Source organism: Neovison vison, chromosome 13 (assembly GCF_020171115.1).
Source record: "Neovison vison isolate M4711 chromosome 13, ASM_NN_V1, whole genome shotgun sequence".
Classification (NCBI taxonomy): domain Eukaryota; kingdom Metazoa; phylum Chordata; class Mammalia; order Carnivora; family Mustelidae; genus Neogale; species Neogale vison.
In genome coordinates this window covers 9,828,865-9,853,047 of record NC_058103.1, presented here as the reverse complement: position 1 = coordinate 9,853,047, position 24,183 = coordinate 9,828,865, and the positions used below count along the sequence as shown (strand labels likewise).

At 42.6% G+C, this 24,183-nt stretch overlaps 1 protein-coding gene across 2 annotated transcripts in view; it reads right to left on the bottom strand.

Annotated features, from left to right (window-relative positions):
- Positions 1–24,183, bottom strand: part of DICER1 (dicer 1, ribonuclease III) — a 72,804-nt gene that overhangs the window by 23,703 nt on the left and 24,918 nt on the right. For both annotated transcript variants that reach the window (XM_044231365.1, XM_044231366.1), the window contains 13 exons: positions 22,126–22,313; positions 21,109–21,271; positions 19,761–19,891; positions 18,710–18,844; positions 18,105–18,265; positions 16,107–16,275; positions 13,942–14,414; positions 7,789–7,921; positions 6,086–6,328; positions 5,356–5,510; positions 2,620–2,752; positions 1,795–1,870; positions 833–972 (listed from right to left, as the gene is read on the bottom strand). In XM_044231365.1, coding sequence (XP_044087300.1) covers positions 833–972; positions 1,795–1,870; positions 2,620–2,752; positions 5,356–5,510; positions 6,086–6,328; positions 7,789–7,921; positions 13,942–14,414; positions 16,107–16,275; positions 18,105–18,265; positions 18,710–18,844; positions 19,761–19,891; positions 21,109–21,271; positions 22,126–22,239 — 2,226 coding nt within the window. In that variant the 5' untranslated portion in view covers positions 22,240–22,313. The remainder of the gene's footprint in view (positions 1–832; positions 973–1,794; positions 1,871–2,619; positions 2,753–5,355; positions 5,511–6,085; positions 6,329–7,788; positions 7,922–13,941; positions 14,415–16,106; positions 16,276–18,104; positions 18,266–18,709; positions 18,845–19,760; positions 19,892–21,108; positions 21,272–22,125; positions 22,314–24,183) is intronic.

Genomic DNA, 24,183 nt, shown 5'->3' with positions numbered 1-24,183 from the left:
ACAAGTCCAGTGGTCTCTGGAGTAAATGTTAGAGTAGGAAGGCTGGGAAACAAGCATTTCAGGGAACGGGCCACATTCTTAATTTTTAAAAGAATGACGTGATTCTGAATCTTGAAAATGCTCAAGTGAAAACTCTTTTAGAAGTAGCAATTCAATGCAATTGCAAAAATAAAACAAAAGAACCACACTTTTAGGCTGCTAAGATTTTTGCTTTTGTTTGCAATTCTTATGGGGAACAAATATTAGCAGATATTTTTAAAGTAAGTCCTTCTATCCAGCATGGCTCTAACTAGAAGTTGGACTCTGGGACGTCACAGTGTACGAACCCCGCCAGGAAGCCACAGATGCAGGCAGACACCGTGAGGGCGGGCCACAGCCCAGCTCCTGACAAAGCGTCGCTGTCCCCACGCTCATCCTAGCCAGGCTCCCCACACATGCAGCAGGCACCCTTTCAAGCGCCTATTTTATCCTGCGAATCCCCTTCTTTCTCAGCCCCAAACATGAGTAAAGCAAAAACCTTATCACTGAAGTGAACGAAACAAAAACTATCTCCTTAAACAGACTCATTCTGGATCGAATCTGACAAAGGAGTCCACACTCCTTTTGAGAAGAAAAACGAAAGCAGTGTCCTAAGTGGGCAAGTGCCCACAGTGCAGGTGGGAAGGAGGGGCTGACTGGTCTGAGAGAAGCTGTCAGGGGAGGAAGTGAGCAGAGTCCCAAGTGGGCCAAATTACAGGGTCAGGGAAGGCAAGCAGAGGAATGTCGATTTGACGTGGCAAGAAATAAAAAGTCAGAAAGGCTAGATTTGTATTCGGTTCTAACCAATACTAACTGCTTTTGGGTAGCACTGTCTTCGTTTCGTAGAACCCGGTCTTCCTGGAACACTGGTCTCTTCTTCATCATGTAAATCAAGCTCTTCCTCATATTTAACAGTTTCTTTCCCAACCGGCATCAAATGGTCATCCAGTTCACCTAAGAAATGTAAAGACAATGAACACAAACAATCCAGATGTTGCCTCTCTACGAAAGAATCCAGAGCAGTCGTATTAGAAAGCAACGGGAAAGGTAACGAAATCTAAAGCATCTATACTTTTTGTGACACAAACCGATCGGACGTGACATGTCACACGTCGACTCAGGCGTTCATATATTCAGCGAGCAAGGCCTCGAGTTCTAAGAGGCAAACATGGCATCTACACACGGCACAGCACAGGGAGCGGAGTGTAGGGTACAGGGCCAGCACTCTGTGCCAACGGAGGCGGGGCGGGGTGGGGGGAGCTGCACATCTGGTGAGCAGAGCAGCCCACGGAGACTCAGTGCAATCACTGAGTGGGACACCTGGAGCCAATGCACATTGTGTGTCAACTCTAGTTCAATAATACTGAACCAAAAATAGCACATAGCCACTGTTTCACAAAGTCTACGGAAAACGAGGCTTCCCATTAAAAAAAAAAAAAGAGGAATCTGTAAACTAATTTGAGAGACTGACCCATTGAAACACAAATGTCCATGATTCAGCAGTGACAAGAAGACTTCTCTGTATTGACAAGGAGTCAGGAAGGGGAGCAAATACAGCACAGCCGCCTGCAGCGAGCTGCGGCCATCAGGAAGCTGGCCCATCAGAGGACCTTCAGGTGACATCAGATCTCCACCCAGCTTCACCACCACCCAGTGAGAGCAACAAGGTCAGAATGCTACAAAATCCTCAGAGAATGATCAAGTCCTTGACATGCTTTTGTCTGACAATGTTTTCAACTTTATTCTTATGTGCATGTGCTTTTCAAATGCTCTTACCAATTTTGTGCAGTTTTTCACAGCAGATGAGAGCTACAACTCTTTCGGCCAATCGGATACAGCTCATTGGTGGACCCTGAAAGTAACAAAAAACATTTCCACTGTACATGCGCGTAGCCATCTATCATTAACACAAAAAACTTCTATGAAACCAGAATCTTTAAAGCCAAACTTTTTATGAGAGCAAAGTGGTTTATTTTGAAAAATGCCAGCAAGTTTGTCAAAATCCTAATCTCCAGAGTTGAAACAGCCATTTTTAAAAGTCCTGCCCAGTAAAACCTAGATAAATTATAACGAAGATTTGACGATTTTAATGTATTTACGTTTCAGTAAGATTTTAATGTAGCTTATTTTCACTAACCTACAAATAAGAAAAAAAAAAAACAAAGAGATATTAAAACATGGCTGTACCATACACGTTAACAGCACTGACAAATTTTCATGTGCAACAGAAATTAGTCACCTCAGGATATCTGGAAATCAGTACTGGGACCAAGGACGGCAGTCACGCAAAGGCAGATTTTTGAGTGAACAACAAAACGGCTAGAGAAGCCCAAATATATTTAATACATTCTGTCCCTCAAGTGTCTAAGCCACCGCTGAATGTTGGTATTGGTAAGATCCTAGAGGGGACTTCTATTTGTCTACTCGGACAGTCTACTGAAGGTCTGGACATGTCGCTGACCACAAGAGACTTACAAACCTATGCTTAAGAACAGATTTAAAGCTAAATTTCCCTGTAACTTGCGCTGGCGTAGAGAAGCTGAAAAACAATCCATTAATGACATACTTGAAAAGCACAATCATTTCTTTTTCTAAACTTACAACAATGGAGGCTCGGAGAGGTGAGTTAATTGGCAGATAAAGAGTTGAATAAAATGTACCATCAGGCAACTCTCGGGTTCTACATTTAGGAGCTAGATGAGTGAACGGGTCACTTGGTAATCTAGCACAGTATCTGTGAAGAAAAAGAAATGCTGATGCTAAATCTACACCTGGGAAATGGAGGAAAAACTCTGTATCGACATTCACAGCCTCAAGTTTGATTTCGCACGTCCCTCTTCCCCACTACTGGACTGGCATTTATACATGAAGCTTGGGCTCCACCGCTCTGAACTTGGAATAAGATGGAACAGTGCTGTCCAACAGAATCCTCGGCAGTGGTGTTCTGTGTCTACACTGTCCAACGGGCCAGCCACTGAGCACCTGACATGTGGTGAGGCAGCTAGGAAACTAATTTTTAAATTTTACTTAATTTTAATTAAAATTACAACTTGAATTTCAATAGATATATGTCCAATGAAACCACAGAGTGCAGAAAATACGGTTCAGAATCCATTGAAAGAGAACAGGCTGCTAGTCTTTGTTCCTTAATATCGGATACGCACCACAAACTCTCAGGGCCTGGGCAAGGAAGGCGTCAGAAGAGGCTGGAAGGACAGCCCAGTATTGACACAACGGAAGGCAGGAGAGCAAGAAGACCACCCCCACTGCCCACCGCTCCCCCACAGCAGCAGCAGGCGAGTGTTACAGGGCAGGGAGCTTCAAGGGTGCGGAGACTGAGCAAGGAAGGTGCTGGGACAGGAAGGTAATCGATGGGGGCAGGACGCGTACATGGAAGGCACTGGAATGAGCAGCCGGCCCGTAAAGTCACAGCCTGTGCAGTAAGGGCACCCAAACACAGTAGCAGCCCTGCAGAGTAGGACACTGGCTGGATTCAGGGAGATTGGACATAAAAGTAGCAATTCTGAGGACAATGGGAGTCCAATCCCTTACTACTAAAGAAGTCAGAAATAAAGATGGAAGAGAGGAAAGCTAGAGTGAACCCTGTGGTGTGACAGGAAAAGTGAAGGGAACAACACATAGGTAGTCAGACAGAGAATAACTGCGCACATGAATACACACGCATGCGTGCGCACACACACACACACACACACACACAAAATCACACAAATGTCACTTCTGGCTCTAAGGAGCCAGGCAGCAGCAACACTCCAGGGGCAATAAGCACGCCCAGCGCTGAGCGCCCAGATTCTGGTCTCTAAACACCAGCTGGCTGCCACTGAAAGAAATAAGAACCTTTTGAAGAAAGAGCCAATATTGAGGTGGGCACGGAAAATAGAAGTTGAGGCTAAGAATCTTAGCACACCATAAAACAGGGAAGTAATAAAGAACAATGGTGACGTAAAAAGACTCGTTTGAAGGGACTCCCATTGGCCAAATGTGAGATCATTTTTAACATCAAAATAAATAATAAAAGACAGTAACCAAACTATAACCCATTGAATAAAACAGAACTCCATCAGCTCCTATTAGATTAAAAAAACAAAGGGAATAACTAAGTGGAGAAAAGAGAAAGCTGTTCGTTCCAGAAGAATGCCAATGAACAGAAAGAATAACAGAATTAGAAGATCACCTCTCTGCAGACGCCACAGCAATAATCACCTCAGGGGAGAATTATCAATGGATACTTAAGCTAATGGGTGAAACCTGGAAGAGGAACAGATTTTATACTGTCTCAAACTATCTCCCCAAGAAATATGCACTGGTCATGAATGGAGCAAAGGCAACTTTACAGCGGAGAAAGCTGGCAGGCCTCTCCTAAGTGATCAGAGCCACCCCCAGAGTAAGAGCTCCAAGTGACATCCAGTGCCCCTGGGAGGACGGGATGAGAACAAAGCATCAGTTCTGTGACGTGCGGGTCCCAGGGCACACCCTGGGGCTAATTATCAGAGCATATCAGATAAAGCCAAACCAAGAGACAGACTACAAAATGACTGACCTATAATCTTTAAAAGTTGCAAGGTCATTCAGGTCAGGGAAAGACAAGAATGGTTCCAGGTTGAAGGAGACTAGAGAGATGAGAAAAACTCCTATAGCCTTTGATCCTGGCTTGGATCCTTTCACCACAAAAAGGCATTCTCGTGAAACGTCAGGTTCAAGGGTAAATGGGAGCTCGCTGCAGTATTCCTGCAGCACTTTAAAGCTTGCAATTGTTTCAAAGTAAAAAGTTAAACAGAAAAATCTCATGTCAGTTGCTCCTTTATTTCGCCTCCGCACAACACTTATCCTGATACATAATCTAGGTATGTATCTGCTTCTCTCAGTTCTTGGAAATGTTTATTACCAATTCAGGACAAAGTAAATTAGAACATAATTAAAAATGCGAGTTAATTTGTCATAATCTTATATCCTAGCCAATGGAAAACTCAACATCCCTTAACACTCACGGCACAAAACAACAGATTTCAGAATAAAAAAATTAGCAAGCACTAGAAAATTAAGTAAAATCTAATCGAAATTAAGCATGCCTTCGTTAAGTCAGCCTTGTCCACAAAAACTAAACATTTATCACTGCACAATACTGTTTTTGCCTTCTGATCAAAAAGTAGAATGAATGGAAAAAAGCAACTTCTTTTCTTTCTCTCAACAAAACAGTACAAGCCATAAACAGAAAGACTGGTGAATATTCCCAAAAGGTAAACACTGTAATACTCACAGATTTAGACTTAAATCCTGTAATACTCCTAGGTTTTCCATGCAAATGGTTTCAAATCCTACCTATTGATGTGTCCAATAGCCGTGTTGATTGTGACTCGTGGACCACCATCATCAGGCCTCAACACGTACGGTGGGAACACATCATCATCATCTACAACAGGTTCAATGTCAGTCTCTCCAGTGTCAACTGACTTGGAACACTTGTTTCTCAAGATCTGAGTATCGAAGAAACAGGTATTATGAGGAGAACGAGTATTCTCTTTGCCGTATGTCAGGAGTCTGCCTCTGTACCTACAGAAAAAGCTCCCCCGACCCAACAGCTCTCTCTCCTAAAACACTTCAATAAGCCACCCGATGCAGAAGTCACCCGATGCAGAAACTCCCTCCCTAAGTAGTCCCCCCAGGTTCAATCACGTGGAGACACTTGCTGTATGCGCACAGGGTCTGCATAGTACTGTACCTACACGCACACCTGCGTGCACGCGCACACACACACACACACACACACACACAGGGGCTATATCATCATGCTCCAGTCACTCCACAACTTCATCACTCGACTGACTACACCGTCCACACGCAGAGGACACTCTCAGGCCTCTCCCCCCATAATCCATCTGACCATTTTCACTGCGAGCTTTCAAACACTTTCTAGAACTACCTGATGTTCTCATAATGTACACACTACACACCCCTGCTGAGACTACTCTCTGTAGATAAAGCTGTTTTTATCTATTTCCCGGCACATAAAAAATGACTCAGAGATATCCTATTGACTTTTGGATCTTACCTTTTCAATAGCTTTGTATGTTTTCAGGTCTTCTTCAAAACTTTTTATTTTGTCTGTATCCGCTAACATTATATAATTAGAGATCGGTGCCCTTGCTCTTCCCTTAGACTGAACATAGGATCGATACTCTGTGGGCAAATCAAATCGAACCACCAAGTTGCACTTCGGTATATCAACACCCTCTTCCACAATACTTGTTGCAATGAGGAGGTTGGTCTCATGTGCTCGAAATTTCCTAAGGACCTGAAAAAAGTCCACCAAGAAAAGCAATTCTAAGAAATTTCCAAAGCAACACTGTGGTAGAAGTGACAACTGTCATTTTTTTGTTGTTTTAAAGGTTTTATTTACTTGCCTGTCAGAAATAGAGAGTATGAACAGGGAGAGCTGCAGGCGGAGGGAGAAGCAGACTCCCCGCTGAGCAGGGAGCCTAATGGCGGACTTGATCCCAGGCCCCTGGAATCATGACCTGAGCCGAAGGCAGACGCCTAACCGACTGAGCCACCCAGGTGCCCCACGACTGTCATTTCTGACACATACTCTGGGTACACTAAATCTTTCAGTCCAGGCTAAGGAAGATGACGACACCACACAAAACTCAAGATGCATGAACACATGGGCAAAGAGACTCTTCTCTGATTTAATGACGGTTTTCAAGTGAATAGGACTTGAAAAATCAAAGTGACTTTCTACCATACAGAAGTACGTACAAATCACAGCAAGACTTCGGGTTGAAGAGGTTGGCTTCTTCAAGGGCCACAGGAAATCTAACCAACAAAGTGACCAAATGAATCCATTTCTGGAGTCCTGTTGACACTGTGACCCTCCGTGGTAGTGTCTTACGTCTGTGAGACTGTGCCAAGGGCCCTCCAAAGAGGTCAGAACCCTTTCACTAAAATCCCTAAAATGCTTGTAACTTGAAAATTACAAGTAAGGCATTACCTATTTTCTGGCATCTTGGGACATTTTTCAACTTAAAGAATCAGAACTACTGATTAGACAGTAAAGTGGAAATTTTTTTCATATTAAATCTAAAATAACATCATTTCTCAATCCAGGATAAGTAAAGTAAGTTGGCTTCTAAAACAGATCTATCACACTGGTGGGCTATTGGACTCCCCAAACTTGGAATATTATCAAAAAGCTAGGACACACAAAATGAGCTTCAATGTGAATTATTCTACCTCTAAGTTAAATAACAAACTTCAAATAAAAAGTTTTTGTTTGCCAGCCAGAACACTGTATTAGGTTTCACATCTTTACTATGCTGTCTCCTATATTAAAATCTTAAAATGCATGAAAAAAATTAAGCCAGAATCTTAAACGTATTCAACCAAGGCAGGACTTTAAGTAGAAAACAAAACACTTTCTAGGGGAAAAAACATCATTTTGTTGCTCACTCACATGGAGTCGACCGGAGTTAAGGTTACACGTGCTTTGCTTTTCTGTGAAATGCCAACAGTCCAATAAAGGAGAATGAAATGGCTGATGGCAATTAAGAGAAAATTGATTTACCAGACGGCTCTTCTAATTCTGAACATGTGAATCACTACATAGCTACTGCCTAGGAGACAGCCAGTCTATCTATAAGAAATACTCTATATTACAAAAAAATACCAAGCAACCATGAAGAAAGGGAGTTCCAATGAGCAGAGTTTATTATACTCTGAAAACTGTTATTGTACAATTATTTCAACTTAAGTTACCTCTTCCTGTTTTCTGAATTCGGCTTCCATCTGTTTGTTACGAGGCTGATTCTTTCCAATGCCATGTCCAGTTATAAAATTGCTGCTGATGTAAGCCAGCTCTGGATCTTGTTTGCCAGCTTCCTTTATCAATCTAAGAAAATTATATACATTTGGAAGTTAAGCACTGCTGAGGGAAAAAAATTTAAACTTTTGTTTGTAAGGTCTCCCTGAAAATAGAAATACAAGTATGTTTCGCCAACATACCTAACAAAACGGTCTTGGTGCTTTTTTCCAACTAGCTGAAACAGAAATCACTGCCACTCTTCCCTATGTGGATCTGTGGACCAAACACTCACAACCCCAGATAGAGGGCTGATTTATACTGACAAACAAAATGGTCACAGTACTGCAAACTGTCTAATTTGGCCGTTTCTTATTAGAAACGTGGCCCTGTAGGGGACAGAGCAAGGCAGCGAGAAACACGGACTCCTCATATACCTTGGTTTCAAGCCAGGATCTATCATGAAAAAGCCACACACTTCTCTGCAGCTCACTGCACTTCTCTCCACACACACACAACTTGGGGCGGCCGTTGCCGTCCTTGTCTCCACAGCCAAGTTTATACAGTGTGAGTACCAACACCCAATGCCAAGGGGCGACTCTACAGCAAGGGAAACTCATTCCCCTGCTACATGGACGAAGAGAGCTCCTGCCGTGTGGGGAAAATAGCACCGTTATTTCTTTTAGTCTTGCTCCGATGCCCTTTTTGTCAAGAGACGCAGAGCTCAGGGCAAGAAATGCCTGTCTACTGGGAAGCACCTCCATTTCCAAGGCTTTCCTGCCCCCAGGCCGCCGACCAGGGCAATGCCAGAGTCCCCATCCCATTCTGTCATGAAAGAGAAGCTTCCCAGCTCATCCCTCTTCCTGCCTGTTCTTCTGTATTAATCCAGAACGTGAGTAACCTAAAGCTAGCCTTCTAGCTAAGAAATGGAAAAGAGCTACAGGATGGGATCACATTACACGGGGACAGAAGGTTAACAGTTAGCGTTGCCATTACAGCTATTTTGGAAATATCCACATTCAAAAACTCAGCACACAGGATAAATGGTTCCACACCTGACATAAGTGATTCCAGATGGTTCTTCTGAAGTCATACGCATAGTATAAATTCCTAATAGAAAATTGCATTTTTAAGTCAAACCGTTCTTTTTTTTTTTTTTTTTTAAATACATGAAACAGACTAATATCAAAGAGTTGGAAGAAACCTTGAATGGCCATCTAGAATATCTTCCTGCCTCCAAATCACCCAAACACTTGCATGTCTAGATTAGTTTAAGAGTCTGTTCTACATTCAAATACTTAAAATGTTCAGAATCAGGAACTTTCTTAATATGTTCCAAGTTTGTTTAGTTATTAAAATAAAACATGACGTCAGTAGCAGAAAGCAATGTTACATGCAAAAAAAAAAAAAAACCACCACATGCCCCAAAGTCTAAATTATGAAATTATCTTAGAAGTATGTACTTCCAAATGTGAGTTTTTGAAAATAAGCATCAATGTGAATATAACAGAGGCTTAAAAAAATGCATTTCATGGCAAGCATTAGGCAAATTAATTAGTTCAATTAGGCAAAGAATGTGTTTTACTTTGCCAAAATGATCAATCTAGCAGATTTCAATTAAGTAAGAAGCAGAAGCACTAAGAGTAAATGCATTTCCCCTTAATGAAACTCACATCAATACTGCAGAGAAGAGACAATATGCACATTAACAAACCAAATGTCTTGTAAGCAGTAATTAAATGCTATATACCCATGCTGGTGATGTTTAGAGAAAAAAAATGCCTTTTTCTGATAAATTAAGGGATGTCTAACCACAGTCCTCAGACAAAGCCATAGGCTTCCAGAGAAACAACAACGTCTACAGTGGTCCTGGGGCTTACAAGCGAGTAACAGAAACTGCTTCTAGATTTCCCGGTACCCTGAACTGACAGGACAAAGTCTTACTTGTTTCTTTTGACTTTTACACTGAGTTTATGTGAACAACTCCACCAGCAAGCGATTTGACAAACCCGGCTGATCTCCTGTGCACAGGGCTCTGAAAGTATCAGCAGCTAGAACCACTTTTTCCTTTTTTTTTCTAATTTTAAATCCATCAGAGACCAGCATTTTTAGAAATTTTAGAAAAATTCCACGAAAATCTACAAAGAAAATGAAACCAAAAAGCATTCAAATTCAAGATTCAATCATATTATATTCAGGAGACAGAGCCCGCTGTCCAAAGTAAGAGCGTCTGGATGTTCACCCTCGATCTCTGTAGCTCGCTTGCTCAGCTGGCGGCAGGGCCCAGATCGTGGGGTGCGCGCGCATGGCCTCCCCAGCTACGCCGGACACAGCAGATACGGACGCCGAACTAGGAGATGTACCACAGGGAACCGGAATTTGACTAAATGTAATAGTTTACACAGACAGTCATAAGGGGAAACAAATTCAAAGAAACAAACACATCATTTGAAATGTCTGCCAGGTACTAAACACATTATCAACAACAGCTTTTAATAGTATCCTTACTCCTTGTACATCCTTATCAACGTGAGAAAATCAAATGTAATTCCTCTGTGATCTCACCAGAAAAACTATCACTGATAGTTACAGTACACGGATCCCGTATGCCCCAAATGTGTGCATAAAGCCCGTAAGAAAATAGCACCTACTGAATCCGGTGATAAAACAGCCATTTTGTTGTGAAGAGACAGAGACTATCACTACTTTACAAATGAAGACCCTGAGAAGTTAAAAAAAAAAACCTTTCACAAAATAGACATTTACAAAAGAGGGTTGACATGAAAGGAACAAGGGCTCCTTAGAGAAATGGCTGATTCTACAGCTGGAGCAACAAAAATACGAGAGCCTGGAGCATCTACTAGGGCTAGAAAGTCAGGAAATGCTCCAAAAGATTTAAAAAAAAAAAAAAATCCAGAATGAGGGGCCAAGGGACACAGAGCTAACCTCAAAGAGCACCTCCCCTCCGCCCCCCGCCAGCCCCATGGCCCAGAGTGGAACAATGTGAACAGAATAAATCACCTACTACCAGATTATAACCCAAGTGTAAAATAAGCAAATGTAAGTCAATAAATATCAATAAATGAGATCAAAGAGGCAGCTGTCCTTGCAGGAGAACTCCAATGATAACGTAAATACCCCTCCCTCCAGGAATGGTGCTCAAGCCCTCCCTCCCGGGACGCGCTGCACTTGGTGATCTGCTTCCAGAGAAGAAAGTGAGGAAGGCCACAGTAACAACATCCCAGCGGAGAAGGCTGGCAAACGCCATGTGATCAAGTATCCCACAAGCAGTGATGTCTCACATCCAGACCACGAGGCCCCCGGACGGAATGTGACGAGAAAGGCACTTCCTCCCTGCGGTGTTCTTCCATCCTAAAACCCTGTTTTAATCCTGAGAAAAACATCAGTCCAAACTGAGAGCCATTCTACAGAATACCTGACCAGTATGCCTCTAAACCGTGGAGGGCATCAAACCCAAGGAAAACCAGAAAACACAGAAGCCCAGAGGAGATCAAAGACACGCAACCACGAGACAAAACAGGACACCCGGGACTAAGAGGACGACAGTAAGGGGAAAAGGGACACATGCAAATACAGCCTGAAGCCTGGGTAACAGGGACACACTGAAGTCAGTCTCCTGGTTGTAACGGAGGGACACACGATGTTAACAGGCGGAGGAAGCCCCACAAGGTAGAGGTAGACAGTGGAGCGCTCTACTCTCTCTGCAACTTTGCTGTAAACAAAGTCAGGAGGCGAATAGAGGGGGACGGGTACACAGAGGTGCTGAACCCAGGCTTGTCGCACACACACAGTGAAAAAAGAGCACCAGACTCGGGAGACCAAAAACCCTTTTCTGCCTCTGGATATCTGTGTGATTTGGGGTGGGTCACAAACTGAGTCTTGGCTTCCACGTCTGGAAAAGAGTGAAAACATGTGCCTTCCTCCCTCATGGAGTGTTGTTTAAGACTTAAAAAGGTATCTAAAGGTAAGTTATAAACCATAAAGCCCTACATACATAGGGCAAAAGGGAACACTATAAATATAAGACTGTACACATAGCTACATTATTTACAGAAGTAGCTATGATTTATTTTTTTTAATTAGGAGAGGACAAAACTGCCCATGTATCACAATAGCTCAGATTCCCATGAAACTGTTCACTGAGGGGTTTTCCTCCTATTAAACTGATGGAAGGAAAGACTCTGGATTTCAGGAAGTTTTTCTAAGCTTATTAAAAAGCCTACTGGAACAAGACTTCTATTGTATATTTAATTAGCTGCCCATAAAGTCAACCCTCAAACCGCTCTTGATTCATCATCCAACACTAAATTCCAGCCCCATTTTATGAAAGTTGATCACAATTAATCTGATCCTCAAAGTCAACAGGAAATAACTGATTGGTTTTTGATAAAGATTTTCAGGCTAATATTCGTGCCATGAAAACTGGCACATCTCTACATTTAAGAATGCATGTAGAGAAGAGGAAAAAGAAGTTAATACACCATTTCTTCTTTCTAAGCACCATAAGATGTATTTGATTCTTAAACCATTCTGTATGGGGGCAGGGAGCATGTCTATAACGAGGCTGGGAACTGTGCTGATATTAAACTTCTCTGACCCCTGAAATGCCTTTTCCCTCATTCTAAGAAATAATCCTGACGGTCAGGCTCTCCCTGGTCTGTCTCCTGGCTGTCTTCCGCACAGGTTTTTTGTGTTCTCTGACGCGCAGGGGCACTATGACTGCAGAAGGACCTGGAAACTAGGATGTAGGATATCAGGATTCTAGAATTGTCTCTGCCACTGCCTAGCAATTTAACTCAGAGCAAATCACTTTTCCTCCTGAGGCCCTTTCTCTTTTTTTCATAAAAATAAGTGGGCTGGATTAGATAGTCAATGAGTCCCTTTCCAACCTTAAACTTCTGATTCCAATGTAATTCACTACCTAAAGTCATTTTACTTTGTATTCATCATAGGGATCAGGCCCAATGACTATGAAAATTACCAGACTAAAAACTGCCAGATGACTACCCCAGAGTCCAATTTCTCATAACTCCAGTAAGTTTTCAAAGCCCCCAAACAGTCAGAAGCAGTTTAGGAAAAGAAAAAAAAAAAAAAAATCCCAAATTACCACAGGAACCAAAGCTGAATTTCTCCTCAGAGATCACTCTGTGCACAACTGGCGCATAGAGATCAACTCTGGCCAATTAATGGATCTCACAGAGAAACAGATCATTGTCTAAAGGACAAACTGAGGACCCTCTGTGGCCTTATATACCACAGCATCTGTACACACACCAGAAGAACCATGCATCCCCTGACCATGTGACACAAATCTGGGAGTACAGCTCTTTGGCCGGGTCTGTGCTCTGGAAAAATCAACTTCTACTAAAGAAGCAGGTGGACATGGAAATCCACAGCCTAGCTTGGAGGAACTGTCCTCTTTTGCCAGGATTCTCTGAATTCTTCCCTAACCTTCTTATTTTCTTCTGATTCAGAAAATTTTAATATATAGTCTATGAACCAACCCAAAACACAAACCCAACTGTTCCCAACTTTTTCCACTTTGGACTTGCAAAACCTGAATCAATATTGGTTAAGATAAAAAAAAGTTAACAACAACAACAAAGACAGCCACAATAATTCCTACGTAAAATTTATCCTAAGATTACCTGAAGGAGAAAGCTTGGTGTGAAATGGCTCAACACAATGCCTAACACACAGTCACAGATGAACCGCATATGAACTGAATCCAAAAAAAAAGCAAAACAAAACAACAACTGCTTTCCCTTAATATAACTTCATCTTTCTACACTTACTCTCTATTTTAAATGTATTAGAATAGATTATCCACCTTTAAGGAAAAAAAAAAAAAAAATATCCCAGGTCCCGTCAAATCTAGCCTTTCGGGAAAGCTCCAGTCCCACAAATGTCCTCCCTGAAGATTCCCTCCCGCACAGCGTGACGGCGAATTACAGTGGTGCCGAACAGAGGACGCTCACCTAAGCCTTCTGCCAGGTTCAAAGCTATTATTACAGCACAGTACTTCACAGAACCAAACGCTGCCCTATTCTCCTAGGGGAAAGGATGTCCGTTAATCTTAAGAGATTTACCTGTTTAAGACAACAGCTGTGTATCTTCTTTCCACAAAAATGATTCCGCATAAAATATTGGTAAACGGAGAAGGAAAATTTGTCTCCGGCTTTTCCTTTTCTTCAATTTCTTCATCCTCATCATCATCCTCAGAATCACTCCAAGACACGTAATTATCCTGATTCCGATTATTGTACCACTCAACACTCTCAAACTGCTGCCGCTCGTACGGTTTGTATTTGCGTAAGATTTCAAGGAGTTTTATTACTTTAGGAGTCACAAATTTCAGGTCGAGTGAGGCAGGAGAGAAGTGCTCCTCACACAGAGCGTGTATTTTCCTCAGGAAGGTGTCTGTAAACAAGAGAAATTTCCTGTGCAGCTCCTCCTGCTCGTGCTTGATGTATTTCTGCAATTCTCTTACCATCATTCCAGCGACTTTATCTGCACACCAGGGGCCCAGAACCACCAACACTGCGCGGCAGTCTGAGAGGATCTACAAAAAAAGTAAAGAGCCAAATGCTGAACAGTAATCAGGCAGCATTTTCATACGATGTGTAACTGGCATTTAAGCTGTCTTCCATCCGCACCTTCAAAATAAATGTTCCCCGCTAGCATAAATACTGAGGTCAATTCCTCAAGTTCGGGGGCGGGTAAGAGCCAGTGGTCTTTTCAATCTCTACTTTTTCATACATATATATGCATGCATACGTGTATATATATGTATATGTATGTGTGTGTGTGTGTGTGTGTGTGTGGTGTGTGTGTGTGTATGCCCGGAACCATCCTTTTGTTTTCCCCAGGAAAAAATAATAATAGAAAATAAAAGATGCAACTGTATAGGGTTAATAAAATTTAATTTAAGGTCTATCAATAGTTACAAGTAGAAATGAGTCATTTACTTCCAAGTAAATACGCAAGGAATTATGTAGCAGAGCAATTTTATTTTAGGTATCAAAGAAGTGACTTCATTTAGGTCTCACTGTATCTTACTGTAGGCGTCCTTGCACCTTGCACGTGGCGTGCTACATCTTACAAGTCTAGCTCCGAGCAGAACGTAAATCCACAGCCAGGCTGTAACCGAGGAACTGTCAGCTCCACAGGCAAGTAAAAGACAAACCGGGTGCAACACAGACTTAATGAGAAATCAAGGATCGAGAGAGTCTAGGCATTGCTCCTCCAGAGCAAATCATCAAGAAAGAAACGGAGACTCAGATTCAACAGTCTTTTTTTTTTTAAGATTTATTTATTTATTTATGGGGCGGGGGAGAAAGAGAGAGAGTGAGAGAGGAGAGAGGTCAGAGGGAGCAGCAGACTCCCTGCTGAGCAGGGAGCCCAATGTGGGACTCGATCCTGGGATTGCAGGATCATGACCTGAGCCAAAGGCAGTCACTTAACCAATTGAGCCACCCTGGTGCCCCAGATTCAGTCTTATTCACAAATGGCTGCAAAGTCCTCGGACGGTGGGTCTCAAATTTTAACGCATTGGGATAACTGGCGTACTTGTCAACTCTCAGAAAGCCGCACCCCTCCACCAGGGCTCTAGCAGGTGAAGGATGGGACTCCAATCTGCTTTTCAAACAAGTTCAAACAGGGGGAACAGGGACACGGCTGCATTGGAGGCCACACTTTGAGGACCACTGATCTAAGGCACCTCCTCCCGAAGCCGGGCCACTCAGGAAGGACAGACTCCTCCCCAGTTACACACGGCATATTCGCTCAGTCCGAGTGCTCAGCAGGGACCGACTCAGGATATGAACCCCAATCCATCCCGTAAGTCAGGGAGGTCTATATTTAATAATCTGTTAGCTAACCATAAACTCAACCCAATATGCTTTGTTCAATGAGAAATATTCAAAGAGATAAGAAGATAAGGCCTTAAATTAAAACATACTTAATAGCCTCATTAGAAACATGGTTTCGTTTCGATATTAAAAAGAAACAGGGGTGCCTGGGTGGCTCTGTCGTTAAGTGTCTGCCTTCAGTTCGGATCGTGATCCCAGGGTCCTGGGATCGAGCCCCGCATCGAGCTCCCTGCTCAGCGGGGAGACTGCTTCCCCCTCTCCCAGTCCCCCTGCTTGTGTTCCCTCTCTTGCTGTGTCTCTGTCAAATAAATAAACTTCAAAAATAAAATAAAATAAACAAAAGCCTTTTATTTTGTTTTCTCTACTTACTTGTACATGCTTACCTGTTTAGAAATTAAAGTAGAATCTCTTTCCTTCGAATGCACAGATACGTTACAGTCATTGATAAAGTTAAGTGCTTCCTCTAGCTCCACCAGCAGTCTGCCATAGAGGCCACTTCTGTCCGTAAATGGCCCACAGTCTACCACGATCTCACACGGTTGAGAAGTGTATCTTTAACAGGGGAAACAGAAATTGTCACTGGCACCGGAAACTCACTATAGCACGATGATCCATTATGACATGCCTACGCCTTGCGATCATGGGCAGGCTAGCAGAAGTCTTCCTAATGGGGTCCTCACTTTTATCTGCACCTGTGCTCACTTGGAAGGGCTCAAGGTACGACTGCCTAAGCCTGACATTCAGAGACTTCTGTGGATCTTGTCATTACCTTATTCTCTCAAGGTTTCTGTTTTAGTTTTTAAGTTTAGACTTTCGACTTCTGCCTTCTTGGGCATCAAGAAACTCAAACAACACAATGATTACTTCTTGGAAGCAGAAACAGGGATGAGGGGGCAGATCCTAGAGGTAAGGCTGTTATCATTTAATCTATCCACTTCCATACTATTTGAAATTTTTGGCATTTGCAAATGTCAGTTCTGTTTTACTGTGTTTTTAAGGTATCCTCGTAAGGAAAGGTCACCTAATTTTCAACCAGTTATGGTATCATCCTTGGATTGCTTATGCCTTTCATAAAATATGACAACCAGAACAGCACATAGTAGTCTTAAAAGCACTAATAATGATTAATAAAGACATACTTAACTACTACAGTTCACATTATTTTCAGTCAGCATTTATACTTAACCAGAGAGTCACGCTTAGAAAACTAGGAAGTATCAGATTTAACAGATCACTTAACAGTTTTACTTAAATGCTCTAACACACCTACTTCTGAAAACTTCAAGTGTCCAAGCCCACCAATCTAAATCGGGGCAGATAAAAGCAGAAGTAAAGCCTTTTACCTCCACCTCAGATCATTTAGGCTCCAGAAGTCAAAAACAATATGTCCAAAAGGTGCTGAGATTTGTTCATCCTACGGCATTGGAATCCTGAAGTTCCATGAATCTGAAACCTTCCTTTTCATCTCATTCTACAAAGAGAACTTTCCCCAAGCTTCTATTTTTTAATAGAAGAGATCTCTTCTAAATGGCGATGTGGCAGGCACATCGCCATTTTTAATGAGACTGATCATCAAAGGATCCCCTGAAACCACTGTCCACGCCATGTTCTAGGGTCTGGGAGACCATAAGATGCCCCCTCAGTGGCTTTGGTTAGTGGCCTCCAGTTAGCGGCTTCAAAGCTTCAAAGCCCGGACTGACTGAAGTCCACATCCTCAGAAATCAGCTCCTCTAGTTGTGAGTGTTCTAAGAGCCACCACCTGATCATCTTTAGCCCTGCTGAAGGCCATGTCTAATAAGGATACTTGACTATGAACTGAATTATATTGATTTAAAAACCGAACTTCTTTAGGCTCCTTTCCACCAACTCAAGTCAATGTGTGCATGTGTGCGCATTCTACTGCAACTCGAAACAAGACACGAACCTGGAAAGCACACATAGCTTTCTCAGACACTCACACCCATTTTCCACACTACAGGGTGTTTCCAATCATTTTAAAACATATTGTAAAATACTGAATTCTGCCAGTAAAGGAGTGCTCTTTCACAGGATCCCATGGGACACTTAGGTGGGAACAACCAAGCACACATGGACAGAAAAGAACACCAATTTCCTGTCTGAGTTCCAGGTCCTCGTCAATGTCCACAAACAGTTGGGGCCCACGCTTCTACAACCTTCTCTTGGAGTGAAGAAACCCCTCCATCCACTGGTCTCTGTGAACACAAGGTTAGGTCCTTGCCCTCTTGGGCAACCGTCCTGACAGAATTCTCCAACTCACTTGCTCTGTTCACCTGAACGGGCGCCGGCCAGGAGAGCCTACAGAGGGACAAGGGCAGAGCTGGGTGCTGGCCACGGGCAGGCCGGCGAGCCCCAGTGCCTACCTGTCCAAGACCACCAGGTCAGTTGCGGTTTCGGCATTACTCTTCAGAATTTTCTCCAGTTTCTGAATCTTTTCTTCCAATTCCTCAGGATCGCATTTCCCATTTAAAATGGAAGCAGTCAGGCCCAAAATACGAGGACACGACGGACAATTTTCACAGAGCTAACACAACAAAAGATACTGACAGTCAGTAATTCATTCTGCAAGGCTGGAACAAGAGAACTGCTGTGTTAACACACGTCGAGAAGATGGACGGATACTAAAAATATGACTTACGGAGTTACTTTAGCTTATTTAAAAGACCTGCTTGTCAAAAAGGCTCATTTAAACATGCTATGAGAGATTAGATCATTAATTTATCACAGATCATGTACTTTATTTGTATCATTTCAAAAATTTTATTCTAGATTTAGATTTATTGTAGGTTACTTATGATATTTCATTATCATAGACTTAAGTAAAAATTAATTTAATATTCATTCATTCATATATAGGGAACGAAGTTCCCCAATCTGGTAACTAATATTACAGCTTTTGATATATAAAAACACTCCTTAAGCTCAGTAATTTGACTTGAATTAAGACTGATAAAATCTAAAATTTTACCTTCATAATTTCTCGGTAGGGGTGGTCTAGGATTGCAAGATGACACTCATCAAACACCAAAAGGTTAATGTCTGACAGTGATAAGTAACCATTTTTCAAAACATTCAAGGCGACAGAGCAAGTCATAACGAGAACCTAAAAGAAAATGGCATCAGCATAAAAATGTGCCCTTCACCAGCCTGGATACACTTAGACTAAATCAGATTACGGAAACATTATATTTGGGTGAGAATTCAGAAATTCATTAGTCAAAACAAAATCAAAATGTATGGAGGCTTACACTTCGGAGTCAAGAAGCAGAATTTTGAAAATATACAGGAAGAGATTATGAGAAAAAAAATCCTTGATAACAGAGACCATGTTGTTAACGATAACTCTACTAAGTCTACTTCAGGTTTTTAGGGTCCCACAGCCATACTTTGACTGATAAGACCTATCAGTTTAATCAACTCACAAAACAATTCACCATGTTTTCCTCTTTTTTCCCATTAAATGGAGATTTTCTGGATGAAGGTGCGGACTCAATATTCTTTTATAGTGTCGTCACTCATCACCATGCAGACATTTAACTGTTTTATGGATGAGGGCTCAGCCCCACAGGTGAGACACACTCGTCCTTGTGGACAGCTCCCGACTGGTGAGGAAGCCCCTCCTAACCCCGTCACCCACCGACACCCAAGAGTAGCTCAACTCGTGCCGCCTCCACAGAAACGGGTCACTGAGAGGAAGTCTCTCAAAGACCCAGAGATCTCAACCAAGAAATGCCTCCAGTTTCAAGACCTTCAACTCAAGCATAAATTTTCTGAAAAGCAGGTTATCTACAAGTAGGAAATAGGTCACCAGAAATTGCATTTTTTCAAACAAGTAAATCACAGTATAGAGCTGATTCTCTTCTATAAAGTAAGACAAAGAGGATGTAAGGGCTAGATTTTAGGCTGACAAAGTACAGGGCAGTACAGGAAAGTACAGTTTTTGAGGTTACAGATGATCTCACGAATGAAGCCAAGGATCTGCAGGGATCTGAAAAATGAAATTTCTCTAGGAGTCTCACCTGGTGCTTAGCAAACTCTTGGTTCCATTTCTCTTTTGTCCAAGATGCGTTTACTTCTAGGTTTGAGTATTCCCCAACCTTGAGATCTGAATGCGTTCTGACAGCTGACACTTGTTGAGCAACCTGGTTTGCTGACGACAAATATAATATTTCATATAAATATGAAAAATTGTATCTAAGAGGCTCTCCAGGCTACCAATGATTAAGACAGCTAAGGAAATCTTTATTGCTATATGTCACAGCTAACCCTCAATTTTTCAGGTAGCCAATTTAAAATCCTGTTTCCAAGTTCATCCTCCAGAATGCACTCACTAGATCTAGATTCAAGACCCCACCCTCTGTCATTCCCTTCAGAGAACCTTTCACCAACTTCCTTATTTATGGCTGATTTTCCCCAAACCAGGAATGTAATTTCTAGGTTAGAATGGTAACTACTCCAGATCTACCCTCCTGTTTTCTTCAGTAAAATCAGGTCATTTCACTAAGAAATAGAAATGTATTTCACTAAGAAATATATGTTTAAAGTACATGAGAACATCACACACCGAAACAATCTTTAAAAAAAAAAAAAGGAGAGCAGCAGCAGGGTAATACTCCCGCCCGACGAGCAGCTGCTACTCTTAATACATAATGCCAAACCCATACAAACCAGTATCATAAAGTCTTATTGAATATCTAACTCTTAAGAAGCATCCAACTTCCCTTCTGTAACTGGCATAGCAAAGTCATAAATCAAAAAGTTACTGATCGCATAATCCAGCACCCTTTGACATACTTTGCAAAGCTAAAACATCAAGAGCAAAAATAACTGCCAAGGCTTAGATTCGATGATGCTCCAAAAAGTCACTCAAGCAAAGAATGCAGAATCAGAATTAAATGCAATTACATTTAATGCGGCGCCTGGGTGGCTCAGTGGGTTAAAGCCTCTGCCTTCAGCTCAGGTCATGATCTCAGGGTCCTGGGATTGAGCCTGGCATCAGGCTCTGTGCTCAGCAGGGAGTCTGCCTTCCCCCTCTCTCTCTGCCTGCCTCTCTGCCTACTTGTGATTTCTGTCACATAAATAAAAATTTAAAAAAAATCTTTATAAAAAAATAATGCAATTCATTTGAGGAAAAAGCTGAAGTCTAACCCCCGTAGAATAAAATGCTAACACTTAAAAGAGGCCTGCTACAAAGTTAAGAAAAAAGTCAAAAGGATGTCTCTGCTACCACAATTTCAACAAAGACATTATTTCCGAACTCTCTATACTTTGAATAATCTAACTGAATGCCCACAGAGAAAATGGGCTTCACCATAAACTCTCATGCAATTTCCTCCACGCAATTTCATAAAATAATTTTTTTATTACCAGAGTTGACCAAGAACACCGTCCTTTTTCCATTTCTGTTGAAGTCTCCCCTGATCTGATAGGCCAGCTCTTTAGTGAGTAGTACTGCGATAAACGTCTTCCCTGAGCCAGTGTTTAAACAGACGATGGTGTTATGATCCAGAGCTGCTTCAAGCAGTTCAACCTAGAAATACAGCGGGGGGAAAAGATTATACACTTCTTACCGAAGTACGAGGTTGGGAAAATCGGATTTTCTTTTAATCCAGGAAACGTCACTGTTTTCTACAATCTCCCTCTGATGAATCTGCCAAGAAACAGACCTTCTGTATCTGTACATAAGAGTCATCACGGGCCTGTGACTGTGGGGCGCCTGCGTGGCTCAGTGGGCTAAAGCCTCTGCCTTCGGCTCAGGTCATGATCTCAGGGTCCTGGAATCGAGTCCCACATCGGGCTCTCTGCTCAGCAGGGAGCCTGCCTCCTCCTCTCTCTCTGCCTGCCTCTCTACTTGTGATTTCTCTGTCAAATAAATAAATAAAATCTTTTTTTAAAAAAATGTCTGTGACTGTGCAGCTGTGTTGTGTAAACATGCAAGGAAGGACATCCACAATTTCTTTAACAATTTTTTCAGGGGGACAGAAAACTTCCCAAGAATCTGAATGACTGAGTTTACAGTAACCGGGGTCCCGCCAGCTCATGGTTGTTCAAACCAATGTCAATTCCTGCGCAGCTCGTGAGGACAGACACACCCAAGTGGGTATTAAGGAGCGGGGACACACCCAAGTGGGTATTAAGGAGCGGGGAGGTTTTCAGAGGGGAAAAAAAAAATAAGGATGTTCACAAATAAAACTATCAAATCAATTACCCGGCAGCTGTTAGAAAAGAAAAGGGCTATTAAAAACAAAATTATCTGGAATGAGAAAATTAATCAGAGGAGGAGAGCTTGAAAAGGTAAAAGGGTTTTATATAAGTCGTGTCAACGATATGCTAATTTATTCCATTTTAGTGAAAATGCTCCAGTATTAGTGTTCTCATTAGTACCTGATATTTTCTTGGCGTGTAAATGTTATCATGAATTGCTTCTTGTTGCCATGGCAGTCCAAAGAAAGGACCCATTGGTGAGGAGGCAGGGGTCATGAGCTGCAGGCCTGCCATGCTGAGGGGCTGCAAAGCAAGGCTTTTCACTCATCCAGTGCTTCTTTCATTGCCTTCTGCTCTAGCACAGCTTACTACAAAAGGGAAAAAGAAGACCATTACACCACCATGCAGGGGTAAGGACAAAAGAAAGCACAGAAACAAGAGAAACATCAGCATATCATTCCTATGGACCCTTTCACACTTTTCCTATAATTGTTTTCGTTTTTTCTTGATCTAAGAGGATCATTTTAAAAAGTCAAGTGTTCCACACTCTCCAACCCGGCAATTCTACATCTAGAAACTTATCTGAAAGAACCAGGCGACTACACAGACACAAGTACACAGGTATATATTGCTGCATTATTCCTTGAAAGCAAGAAACACCTTTGAATGTATGAACAAAAACACAAGCTATGTAAATTGTGGTACAGTTACACAGCGGAATCCTTTGAGCCCACGAAGAAAATCCGTGTCTATATTTAGTGATAGAGAACTATGCCTTTTCTCATACAGCTTTAAACACAATATGAACATGATGCCTTTTTAAACATATACGTACATACGAAGCACAGTTGATAGGCGCTTAAATACATTTCAAACGTTGTCAATTCTTTGATGCCATTATTGATAAACTTATGAGATAATGGATGGAGGGCGCTTATCACTGCGCACTGTGCCTGCACATAAGAAAGATTCAAAAGCCTGCCAATGTTTTATCATTTTATCAATAGCCCATAAACATACAAGGTCTTTTTCTCGATTGACAGCCTATCACAATGGCACAACTGACCAAATATTTAAATACGTACCTTTAAAATTACACACGTCCTAGATAAATTAAAGCCAATGCACCATTCTGTAAGTTTTTCATGGTACGTAAGCACTTTTCTGTGTTTGACGCACGCTTTCCCAACGAGAAATTTGATTCTGTAAAATGACAGACTAAATAGGGGTCTCTCCTAACCTGCAGATAGAGGGTTAAGGTCTCAAACCTCACCATGAAAGTCTATCAGCTTCTGACTGCCAGCAGAATTTACTTGCCCCTCAAGGAAGTTTTCACCCTCATCCTGCTTCGGAGCGCTCATTGCTACCACTCTGCGAAACCGGAAGGAAAGAAGCCCACTCTGTTCCTTGACATGAACCTCTGACTCTCCTGACACATGAAATGCACAACCGTGACAAAGCAGAGTGACCGAAGCTGTCCCATCTGATTCAACAAGGAGTCTCAAGTGTAGTCTCTTTTAGGCACAGGCACGATACCACGTCCGACTCCAGGGATCAGCTCAGCTGACAACTCAGCATCCAGCTAACGGCAGCGCCATGCTAAGCCAGCGGCAGGGGGCCCAGGGCTGCGGCGGCCCAGGACCTCCGTGAGGCAGGTGCCACTGGACCAGACAGCACAACCTTCCTCGTCACCCTTCTCAGAGGGAGACGGCAAGCCAAGCATTCTGGAGTCCACGCTGACAGCTACCATTCTCCCGCAGACACAACGTGCTCTTTGTCTACTCAACCGAAGCCCAACAGCCATGTTTTTACCCCACACTTGGCGTTCACTTTGCTCAACTCCTCAGGCCCACTGGTGGCGCCCGCCAGCTCATCGTTGTTCAAACCAATCTCAATTACTACGCGGCTGGTGAGGACAGACACACCCAAGTGGGTATTAAGGAGCAATGAGGTTTATCAGGTTCATCAGTCAAGCTTTTTACTCCACATGGCTGCACAGAGCCCGAAGTCAGACCCACCACACCTACCCCCCGGAGACACAGCAGGTCATTCTGGAGGCCCACAGCCAACACAGCGGGCGCTTCCCACCTGACCTCCAGCCCGGTGATACCTCTCGGCATCTTCGTTGCGACAGGCTGCCCACTGTCTGGAATGATTCATGCTCAAGCCTGACCAGCTCACTTTTCGTCCAAGCCAAATGCTAATCCAAGACCATCTAAAACATGGTAAAAGGTGTCA